We start from the raw sequence: 12607 nt of genomic DNA, 5'->3' as shown, positions 1-12607 counted from the left end.
ATTTATTAGTGTTCTCGCACAAAAATTGTATTGTTCTGACAGAACTAAATATTGTATTATCTCATGTTATGTTTTAAAATTTATATAATGGAGGAGTCAATTGAATTGTATGGTCATGGAAGATGGGAACAAGTAAAAAAATTGAAGAACGGGCAAGAAGACTTTCAATATGTTTCATAACTTCAAAATTTGAGCACATAAAGAAGGGTGAGAAGTACACATGATTGAAGGAAATGAATAGAGCATCTATTCTACAGTTCTAACTAAGGGTGAAAACTTGGATTTTCTACAAAGTGCAGCAGATTTGATTACTTGGTGAATAGAATGATGATATGTCAAATGATACATTTGAAGGTTGTTTTAAAAGATTACTGCATTCTCTTTTTTTTATCCTAAACAAGGGTCACATTCAGCAGTCGAATCGCCTACACCAGGAAGTACGCAACTGCATACATGACTTTTATCAATCATCCTCCTATTCATTTTGATAACTAAACTTTAAAAAGAGAAAAAGAACAGTGTCGAGTTGCATTAAACCCACTGCCAACATTCATCAAGGAAAAATATTATGTAGTAACTTTGACTTCTAAAATAAAATGTAAAATTATTGCATTAATTTGCTTACAAGCATACAGTATAATCCAAGGAACCTATGTTTCCATCTTACACAGGGCACAGACAAAAACTCAAATATACATGGAGGGGTTGAAGCGTAGTAAGAAACACCAATCAAGCAGTAATCACTTGAGTAGCACTTGAGTAGGATGTCATTGGACTATTATGTCATTGACTGTGATATAAATAATTTATGGGAGTTACAATGACTACAAATTAGTAAGAAATAACAAATAAGAATTCGTTGACGTGATTTAAATGTAGAACTAAATCCCCTGACGGTGACTCCTGCTGCAGAAGTTGAATACTTCACAAAAATTTCATTGCTCAAATTGATTCATGTAGAAGTTAACTTAACGTGGGGGATTGTGTAGACGTGGTCTGTTGCAGAAAACCCGTCCATTGGCCCTCACAAATGCTGCCAAACCGACACTAATGCTTGCCCACATTAGCGAAAAGAAGAAGTGCCGAAAATCATATCGAACTGCAGCAACAATAAACAAAATAACACTTTTAAGGGCATAGATTTCACAATATATGTAATGCATAGTTGATTAACCTATCACTAGTACAGAGTCATTGTTCTACCCTAGCAAAGTCTGTATAATTATCCAGTTAAAGACTACAGACAAAATTTCACTTTGTAATAATGTAACTAAGTACAGGCATATGCAATATTTTTTACTGTGAGCTTGTATGCTTGTGAAGAGTTAAGCACAGAAATTCTCGTAAACTTTCACATCACACATTTTTGCTTTAAAGTTTAAATGTCTAGAAACCCTGGGCATGCATATTTGGCAGCAGTAGGCTACAAGATATCCGAACACTTTAAACCACATCTCAATAAACCACCAACATTTGTCAGCAGTAGGCAAGATATCACTTTTAATAAAAAAAATTCATCTTATTTGTGGTTTGTTTTCTATTTTCAAAAGTTTGTAAGGTGAAAGCAAATTGTTTTCACTGCTTGTAAAAAAAATAAAATAAACAGAAAGCAAGTTCTCAAAGTTAACATGCCATAAAAAACTTCAGTGATTCCCCTAGTCCCCCATTCTCCATTTCACTTGATTGTCTTCTACCACCTCTATATTGTCCCTGTCTAAACTTATTGCCCCAACTAATTCTGAAAAGGTCACACTGGATTTTAGACCACGCGCCTTTAAAGTAGTAAGCTGATTCTATTTTATTTTTTTTTAAACCAACACAGAGATACATCCATGCACAAATGTGTGCGCATATGAGTGACCAATTAATTTTTAGTTTAAACCTTGAAACTAAATAAAGTAAACTCACCTTGTCTCAACGACATGGTTGCAAAAAGAAATCCAGTAAAAACCAGACCCAAAGCCAAAGGAAATGACTGCAAACATAAACAATAATATCAACATTTATTTCCATTAAATGCACATGACTTCCTTAAAGAATTCTATTAGCGAACTGCATATCAGCAAAGTGCAGAATGCAAAATAAAAATCATATTAGGTCTTCAAACATAAGGGCAATGCTGTAATGCATTATCCAGCAATATAGTCACTTTAACATTTCCTTGACTGAATAATCTGGTTGCTCTTTTAACTATCAATGGCAGATTTTATTTCTTATTAAATAAAGCTTAAACGACTTGGCTTCATGAGGCCCGTTGCATCCCACCACTTTGCGGTAGGGTTACAAAACCAGCTTTATGTAAACCTTGAAAGGAACACATGTCTTTCAAAACACAGTAAAAGAGAGAAAATAGTAAGTTTTCATTTAATTTTTTCTTCTTCTGAGATATAAGAAATTTCCACAAAAAATACATTTCAATTCAATCATTTCATAATTAGTATACCACTATGAATTTAGCCGTACATATAAATTAAAATGTGTTTATAAATTGTGCGAGCATTTTAAGAACCGATCTTAAAAAATAAAATTGATGCCACAAACATCAATTAAAAAAATTCATCGATATTGTACTCACAGCTATAGATTCAAGGCCTCCTTTCTGGGAAGAGGCAGCTGTATCTCGGCCGACAGAAACTATATAATGTCCTTGCAGAAGATCAATTGCATCCTTCACATAAAATAAATATATGAACAATACAAACCATCAATTACATATAAATTAATAAGTTGTTAATTAACAAATTTATAAACGGTAATAGATCCAGGAAGCTTAAAAGTAATTTAACTCGAGATCATTTCAGACACGGTATCATAAGAAATAAGAGTAATCAGCATTGAAATATGTACATGAAAATTCGGCATCTTCTGCAGCATAATTACTATGTATGGCAGCACAGATTAGGATGCAGAAGGGAGAAATCAAATATACAAAGGACAAAACTAAGATGAAAAAAAGTTGAGTTATAGCCAACTAGTAGACACCTAACGAACTCTAGAGACCATAACTAGAGTACCCCACACATATTATTAGATTTTTATATTGAGTGTAAGGCATCCTCACAAAATCGGCTTATAATGTGAGGGTGTCCCTCTTTTATAAACTCGTTTCATGACTTATCTTCATTCTATGTGGGACTTGGTTTTTCCTCATATATTATGTTAAATAAGGTCTACAAACCTGCTTTGTTCCATCGACAAAATTATTCAAATAATATCTTTGGAGAGCATTACAACCATCATTTATTATCCCTTGAACGGTGCGGTGCCCAAACCTGAATCCCACCAAAAAAATTAATGAGAGCAGTCACAAAAGGTTAAATTTCAAATCATATAATTCGCAATAGCAACATATTTGAAACTTTATACCCGGAGATCTTATCAAATTGTCACACGGAATTTATTCAACCATAACATATAAAAGAATTGCACAATCACATTACTTTTTTTTTTTCATATTGCCAGGTGCCAGTTTTTGTAATTCTAATTGAAAGCAACAGACTAACATGGAAAAGAAAATCACAATTTCCGTCCTAGAAAACGTATACAATGAGAGTCAGCATATCATATGAGAGATGCAATGATGGTTCAAAATCATTTCATGCTATTGTAAATTCAACATAGAAAAGCCTTTATGGACACATAATTTCATGATCCTCTAAATATGCGAGGAACATGAATTTTTTTGTAAAGACTAATGGGAAAATACCTGACAAAGTCTCCTTTCAGAGCAGGAGTTCCTGAATACTGGATGCTTATATCGTCCCCATGATTAGCCCACACTGATCACAAAATCAGTTACAAATTGAATCAAAGGTTTCAAGAGAGACAAACAATGAAAACTTGAAAATAACTACATATTACAACATATATATCTATATTTCAAATCACATAATCTGAAAAGTAATAATAAACTTACAGATCTTAAAGCGTTCATCAAGATTTGAATGTGAACTAATGGTTTCTTCAGCACCAAAGACACCAAGCCTTCTAAGTTGGTATTCTAACATATTTCGGCCTATCATGCTCTACACATGTATTTTAACATTAGTAAGCTGAAAAATGATGCCCAGAACAAATAAAAAGAAAAGATAGTGTTCCTTATAGAGGGACAGAAATATTTTCCATTAATTGGGGATGGCACAGAACACTTCAATAATAGAAACCAACCAACCTGAGTTACATTTGTACGGTCTAGACAATCAATACAGTTGGTCCTAACAACTCCAAGTTGCTCCTTCATTTTCTCTCCCTTTTCATTCAACAAAAGATATCTACAATTGCATAAAAAATAACAACTCGGGTCATTTTTTATTTTTTTTTAAAAAAATGCTTTGGTAACGCAAAATTTTATTATAAAACAGGATAATAAGGTGAATGTTTTTTTTAAGACAGATCATGACATCGTGCTGGAAAATTGTCAATGATAATATAGCAGATAGGTCCAAATTAAGCAACATAAACAAACATAGTAATATAACTTGTTAGAATCTGTTAGCAAATCAGTAGTTTAAAAATAGCTCCCTGCTTCAATGACACCAATAAATGTCACTAAACAATTCTCGAGAAAGTAGATATTGAATAGCTTAACTAAAAAAATTCCATACCCGTTTCTCTCAAGAAAATCTGATATTTGATCATATAGCATTGATAGACGTTCAAAATGAACATGTCCACAGATATGATGAAAATCAAAGTGAACGTATCTGCAAAGAATAATTAAGCACACATGAGCAATCCCCAAAAAAACTGAAGAATTCATGCATATCAATATAATCAATCTAAAAGTTAATTGAAAGAGACTTCTACCTTACATCGTCACTAGCCACATGCTGCATTGTACTGCCAAATTTTTCACATAGCCGTCCTTCACCTCCATGCTGATAAAATACAAAGGAGAAAGAAGATCACTCAAATAGATGCATGCCGATACATAACAATTCCATGCACATTTTAAGTTGCATGCATTCTTTACAGTTGTCACTTGTCAATGAAATTTACCATGCAATTACATAGACTAGTATCATTTAGTAGAATCCCCAACCAATATACAAGCATTCTCAGTTTGTAATACAATGGAAGTGTATTCACCTTGTTAACAAGATCAACAGCCAACACTGCTCCATATTTTTTTCTCAAATCTAATATATGCCTCTCCAGGACTCGTGGCTGCATCTCAAGCAATGAAATGGAAGTGAAATACACAAAATATGTAAAAACCACAGAAATACAACAATCAACAAACACTTACAGCTTCCTCGAGTTTCAATAACTCAAACTTCGGTTTATATGTTAAGTCAACAATTTGCTGCCAGAGCAGAGGAATCGAACCACGAATCTGCAAAAGCTCAACCATGATGTTTTCTAATTGATATGAAATGAAATAAAAGTTTAATACTATATTTTGGTACAAACACAGTTAACATTTATCCCAAAAATCAGAATTTGAGCATCCTAGCCCCCCTTGTTTGGCTTGATCTTTTAATCATATAATAGCAAGAATCCCCTATTTTCACTATAATACAAGAGTTGTAGTGATATCCACGAAAAACCTGGAAATACTAGTTTACATTCAACTATCACTATTAGTATTGCTACATTCAAACCAAATAAATAAGAGTCCAGCTCAGCATTTTTTAATATAGAAGTCCTATATCCTAATAGGCACAACAAATCTTTTCAGAGGGTCCATGTCTCAAAATTAAAAAAAAATACCCAAAATAGTTGAAGGTTAAGCTATTTTTGTATTAACCTTAAAGCTACCAATATTGCATGTGAGAATACTTTGGCTTAGAAGTATAAGAGTAACCTTTTCAGTTCAACATCAACCCATCTTGAAACTGGAAAATCAAATTAACAATAATAAAAGTAACTTAATATAACAAAAAAAAAATGGAATGAACAACAAAATATGATGATTTGTAGCAAAACATAAATTTTTTACTAAATGCAAAATATTTTAGTCAGGAATTTAGTTTTGGTATTTTTCCCAGCCGGAAAGCTAATATAAATTTGAACAGTTAATGATGCCAGTATCAAAATCTAGCAAGGACCAATGGTCATGTTTGGTAGAGTTTGTATTTAAACAAACATGGAATAGCAGATAAAAAGAGATAGGATAACTTCCAGGTAGTTATATAGTAAGTTGCACACAAGAGATCAAGAGAAAGTAGGTAGAATTAAAACAATTATTTCCCAATGAAAAAAATCAAGTGACAGAAAAATAGAGTTGAAAAGAAAAGGCAATTGCTTTCTGTATCATTATATGGAAAGCTGCTCCAGGTATTATTGGCAATGAAACAAAAATGTTCTTTTCTGTCTGCGAGACTGTGACACTGCTTTTGCACCAGCATCATTAAACATGAACTTTATTTTTGAATAATTTGCTATTAGCAAGATGAAAATGGCAACTAATATTCATATTACTTCCATGCCTACTACTACCAAAGTATATTAGTTTCTCACTTCCTATAGTCTTTCTCTTCTAGTTCCTGGTCACACTATCACCAAAAAGAGCCTAAATACGTATATACAATTGGAAGGATATCAAAGCATCATTTACAAAATATTAAACACTTCTTAGTTCGTCAATTGTCAGCCCCCAAAAATCTGGCTTCTTGAAAGTTCAACACCATTAATTGGACGGTCCAAAAATACCAAATGCAAATAGGTATAGACAATTAAGAACTTTTTAAATATATTAGACATAAAAAACTGAAATCAATTTTCCAACTTCTAAGAAAAATAATCTAGTTAAATATCATTGGTTCATTAATTATGCAGTAGCTTATAAGTGTACAAGATAATGTCCATCTTATTTTCAAAATAATGACAACTCTTTAGGATGATTAGGACTGCTGCTCTGATTTAAGTCAACAGAACACACATATCTTGCATGACAAGCCCATCATTTTAATTCTTAGAATAATCGATTTGTGGTCGTAGAAAGTAATACCTGAACAAATGAAGCAGTATACCCATTGAACTGCATAAGTTGTTCTGTTTCCACAAAATTGGCAACATATCCATCTGGATCAGCTCCTCTTCTCCACATTCGAGTTCCTTTCAAGGAATAAAATTTCATTTGTACCATCAGCCAACCAATCAGTAAAAGATTATGATTGCTTTCTTTAAGCAGTCATAAATTTCAACCCCATATTCTCTCATACAAAATTACTTCAAATTATATATTCAAAAAATAATTTTAAACCTCAAACATGACAAATTCAAACCCTAACATGAAAACAAAGGAAACAATATATCTTTTTCTTAAGGTGTAACTTAGATCTGTATATGCTCCTAACAGACAACTACAAGGTAATGTAAAAATCCTCGGAAACTTCAATGATTATTTTCAATATCACCGCATTAATTTCACTAAGTTCATGGCCTACAGGATATTGATTCTTTGAATGGTAAGGAACACGTGATATCTGTAAGTGCACAGTCAAGCTAGAAACAAGATTTTTTTGGTTGGACAGAAATAAATATATGTTCATCCAAAAGTTTAAAATACCGTTTCTTCTTGTGCATCTCCTAGCAATCAAAGTGACATCAATAATATCTTTCCCAATAGCTGCTTGAAAGTAATGGAAACCTGATATCTTGCTAAGGATAACATTGAAAAAGAAATGGTTATGTGCTCACAAAACATAAACAAAAAAACTTATATGAACCCCAAAAGTATGCATTAGTTATAAGAACATCCATAAATGATGATCTATCATTGAAATAATCAAATAAGGATACTGCCTTGGACTACAGGGAGTAAGTATGGGTCAAGCTGGCAAGCAGAGAATCACAAATTTATTAGTTAGTACTATAAAAATGTGGAAGTCATGAAGAAATTGAACAAGTGAAAAAACTACCATAAACCTACCTTGTTATCTATGAGCACTTCTAACATATAATTGTTCCATAGAAATCGAGGTTCTGCCTGTGATCAAAAATTTGGTAGCATAAGCAGAATAAGAGCAGGGGAAAATCAAAAACTACAGAAGGTATCAATTCGGAGTGGACATTATCTCCTAAACATGAGGAGTGTCGCTCAGGAATGGTATCGAGAAGAAACTGTGATTCTTTTTTCTCTACCAGAGTCAGCATATGTGGGTATATCAGTGTAACGGCAATATTCTATAAATATCAGTATAAGAGTATGTTTATGTTATTGCCATAGGTGGCTAATAATTGTGTTAACACAAAATATGCTGAATCAACATATTATGATTTACTTACCTTGAGCTTCTCAAGGCTCGACTTCCCCATATGTTAACTGTTACTGAATGTTTCAGTGAATTATTTCATCAATTTCACACAACAGAGTCTTGGATTCCTATCTCTTTGGTTTATCATTTCCTCTCTTTCCTATATGCTTCCCTTTACTTTCTTTCAACTAACATGGTTTAACACAATAAAAGAAAATCTCTAAACTAGGAGGGCAGTGGCAAAACAAAAGGCAATAGATACCTGTCTCCAAAGAGGAAGCAATCTAGATTCATCGCCCAGGTCATTCAACCGCTGGGCACTGCAAAACATGATAATTTTATTGTATTAATAAATACAAATTTACATTTTATTTTAACCCCCATAAATTATGTGCTTTATGGGGGGCTGTAAATATCCTACTCCCAAAAAACAAGTGATAGTATATTACAAATATTTTTTGTACAGAGTTTTTTATTGATAGATAGATTGATGGTGATCTAATCTTGTCTTATTAAAAAACTTACCAAAATAATTTTGTCTTGGAATGGTAAGGCAACATAAAGCATTATTTATAGAATTTAATTTATATGTGATAACTATTTTTGCTAGAAGGAACATTTACATGGTAATGCTTTATTTACGTAGCATGCACTCAATTTTCATTCAGGATAAAAAAACAAGCCAACTTTTCTAAGATAATATTATTGTCACTATTATCACTAAACTAATGCCTTTTAATTTAACCAAGGTTACAATGACCTGCAGCTCTAAAAAAGTCAGATTGCAGAAGTCCTTCTTCTTCAGATTCATTTTTTTAAAAAAAATCAATAGAACTGTATATTAAAATAAGTTCCTATCCTAGATATCAGCTGCGTAGAGGTTTGCAACCAATGGCAAAATGTACTTAAAGTATCTCATATTCCCCCTTCCTATGCAATGATTTATGATATCTTTCAACATGTAGTATGAATGATTATTTTGCAGAAGCCCTCAAACATATATTATTGATACTCTGGACATAAATGTCAAAGTGAAGTAATGTCATCCTAGGTGCCATGCTAAAAGTTCTACACACTACAATACATAAATAGGGAGGTGGGAACTGCATATTACGTAGGTTTACAGGCTGCATGATTGCACCTACCAATTAAACCGAGAATGTATGGGTAGTTTCTTCTCTGTATATTCATAAATGTATGTAAATAAGTAAGGCAGTGAATTTTAGAATCCAAATAGAACCATAACATATTCTAGAGACATAAAAATGAAAGACTACTAGGAATATCGAAAGAAGTTCACCTCAGAGTTAAATTAGTTTCATATGAGAAGAACAGACCAGTAGTTTTCTCAGCAACATTTAGTAGCCCAGAAAATTCCAACTCCGCCTTCTTCTGCCAAATATGGTGCAGCAATTATGAGTTCCAAATTGGAAGTATACATGAAAGCAAATAGGAAACAGGTGGAGCTGTAGCAAATATACCTGTTCGGCAGGGGTACTTTTAAGTGAATGATCACATGGAAAAACCTTCATGGATGAAATTTTGAAAATTGGATGCCCCAGGTAAGATCCAGCACATTCACGCTCAGTTATGACCATCAAATATGATCCTAAGGGCATGGTAAAACTTAGCAACATCAAAATAATTGCCCAAATTGAACTATGCTTTTCAAATAATGTATTATCTGGTATTTAAAAGGAAATCAATTATGTAAACAAGATCGAGAAAACAGGATAACAATATCAAATTCTCTATTGTAAGCAATTAATAAACAGGGTAGTAAGGACTTTCTTAAGCCATAAACATAAATGAACTAAAAGAAATCTATATAAATGCAAAAAGCTAGCATGATCATTAAACCATGTGCCAGTTCTTGCAAAAATAAATGAAGAAATAAAAAAAAACACTTTGTTTTCCTTAGCCCATATGGCACCAAACATCATTGATATTTTATTCATTTCTTACTTCCATTTGTGTGCCAAAATCAATGACCATTTATCATTAGTCGAACATCCCAATTGCTAACTTCAATCACCCCGCCCACACAACTAAAAAATAAAAAATGCGTAATATAATCATCTCACATTGTTACACAATCATATAGATCAAGATGAACATCGACCTTGCCGATAATCAGGAAATTAAAACTTAAAGAGCAACACAAACATACAGTAGCCACTTCATGTAAAATTTCATTAAAGCAAAACATGGCCATGTCTCTCTTAAGATTGCTCACCAGCCAAAAGCCTCAATATCCCAACAACACCGAAAATCGTATAAATCTTCGGAACTCGAACAGTGGTGCATTCTGGAACCTCATCTGTCAAAGCAAAACAACGCATATATAAAACGAAAAGAAAAAAAATTAAAATGATCGATGGATCCTTTGTAGATGAATTGCATAAAAAGCACTACACGAAGACAAATCAATCGAATCAACTAACCGATGAGTTTCATGGATCCATCAACTCGACTAACAGCCAAAGAAGAACCAGAAGATCCATCTGTTGGCTCAATCACATACTGATCAGGAAATTCCCATAATCGCATACGTGTGTACAGCTTCTGCACAGAATCTGCTCTCTCCATCATTATTGAAACTCCAACTCACTGAAAACATCAAACACAATCCACTCACATTAAAACTAAACTACATTCACAATTAATCATCATCAACGATTGAAATCTCAATTCACCTCTTAGCTATCTACAATTTCACAGATCAACCAAAGCATTAATTCTAACTTCAAATCGTTAAAATCATTCAAATTAACAAACCGAACTAAACTACATTCACGATCAATTATCAAAGATTCAAATCTCAATTTACCGTTTAAGCTCTCTACAATTTCACAAATCAACCGAAACAAGAACACTAACTTCAAACTGTTCAAATCCAGCAGTAATCAAATCCAGCACTAACACTGTTCATTCAAATTAACAATTCAAATTCAAACTAAACCAAATTCACGATCAATCATCAACGATTCAAATCTCAATTCACCTTTCTACAATTTCATAGATCAATCAAAGCAGTAATCCGAAGTTCAAATCATTCAAATCAAACATTAATTGATCTAAAAGGAAGAGAAAACTAATTTCCCGCTAAAACCGTTGAAGCTAGTTACAGAAATTTTCTCACACTTTCTCAGGAAAGAAAATGAAGAAGAGACAGAGAAGAAAATGTACCTGAATAAAAATTAAGATCCAAATTCGAATTCGCGTTTAGAATGATATAATAATATTCATTTTAGTTTTAAGCTAAAGTTAAGGGCGTGTTTGGAATGTTCGTCAATGATGGGTGATGTGGACATAATCGCTGGTTTGTATTCGTGGTGTTCCAAATGAGGCTTTTGGGTGAAGTGACTTACCGGTTCTGCTTAAACGGTGCCGAGGGGGTGTGTGTTAGCGATACACGTGGGGGTGGATTAGAGGTTTGTGTGAGCGGGACCTACTACTATGGAGAGCCTTATGATTATGACATGGTCAATAGAGGAGCAACGTGTGGGATTGTATCTACCGTTGGATGTGAATACTGAAGTGAAATTGATGGTTAGAAATAGGCTTAATTGCATTTTTGGACCCCTATCTTTCTAAAAGTTGCGGTTATGACCCCTAACTAATTTAAATACAAAACAGCCCCATATGTTTTAATTCTTTGGCAGTTTTGAATCTCAGTCCATTAGTGAGGTGCCACGTGGCCCCCTAAATAATACACGTGGCACCTCACTTATGGACTGGGGGTCCAAAACTGCCAAAGAATCAAAACATAGAAGGCTGTTTTGTATTTATATTAGTTAGAGGGCCATAACCGCAACTTTTGAAAAGATAGAGATCCAAAAGTGCAATTGGTAGGGTCTTGAAATTTTGGATGTATAAAATCTAAAATCATTTTCAAGCTTAATTTTATCCTCTTAATTTGAATTTGGATGAAAGTGTTCACACTAAATTAAAATAATATTTTAAAGACTAAATAATGATATAATTAAAATAAAATAATATATTTTAATCATTAGAATATTTATAAAATAATAATCATTGAATAAAACAAATTAATAAATAATAATACCCAAAAAATAAATTAATAATAATAAGCTCGGGTCACCAAATTTTACCCAAAAATGTGCGGGAGACCAAAACTCAAGAAAAAAAAATTAATTTGAGGACCAACAAACTGATTGTTAAAATGGGGGGACCAAAACATAAATATTTTTGAATTAGAAGGATCAAAAGTGCATTTAAGTCGTGTTTACACCTAAAAATATTTATCATGTGTTGCCAACATTGGAAGATAGGTAATTGGATTTTAAGGGTTAGAACACTCTAGCCGATGAAAGGTTAGACGATGTTGGGACAGTCGAGCGAGGACACCTAATGGCCTCGGACTTGGCCAAAATGAAGTCGAA

At 33.0% G+C, this 12607-nt stretch overlaps 1 protein-coding gene across 2 annotated transcripts; it reads right to left on the bottom strand.

Annotated features, from left to right (window-relative positions):
• Positions 1-571: 571 nt before the first annotated feature.
• LOC11413448 (phosphoinositide phosphatase SAC7) lies at positions 572-11574 on the bottom strand. Of its 2 annotated transcripts, none has more exons than XM_003612289.4 (21): positions 11391-11574; positions 10646-10811; positions 10438-10521; positions 9683-9810; positions 9502-9593; positions 8464-8521; positions 7877-7933; positions 7747-7780; positions 7514-7594; positions 6953-7059; positions 5249-5335; positions 5089-5166; positions 4807-4877; positions 4605-4703; positions 4172-4271; positions 3917-4025; positions 3707-3779; positions 3179-3272; positions 2576-2668; positions 1909-1975; positions 572-1099 (listed from the first exon to the last, which is right to left on the bottom strand). In XM_003612289.4, the coding sequence occupies exons 2-21, from the start codon at positions 10791-10793 to the stop codon at positions 969-971; spliced, it is 1791 nt and encodes a 596-aa protein (XP_003612337.2). In that variant the 5' UTR covers positions 10794-10811; positions 11391-11574; the 3' UTR covers positions 572-968. The 2 variants fall into 2 exon arrangements, with proteins under 2 accessions (XP_003612337.2, XP_039690187.1); XM_039834253.1 differs by having other exon boundaries at positions 9502-9590.
• Between the last annotated feature and the right edge of the window lie 1033 nt (positions 11575-12607).

Source organism: Medicago truncatula, chromosome 5, assembly GCF_003473485.1.
Source record: "Medicago truncatula cultivar Jemalong A17 chromosome 5, MtrunA17r5.0-ANR, whole genome shotgun sequence".
In the NCBI taxonomy this organism is placed as follows: Eukaryota; Viridiplantae; Streptophyta; class Magnoliopsida; order Fabales; family Fabaceae; genus Medicago; species Medicago truncatula.
This window is presented reverse-complemented; position numbering and strand designations above follow the sequence as displayed.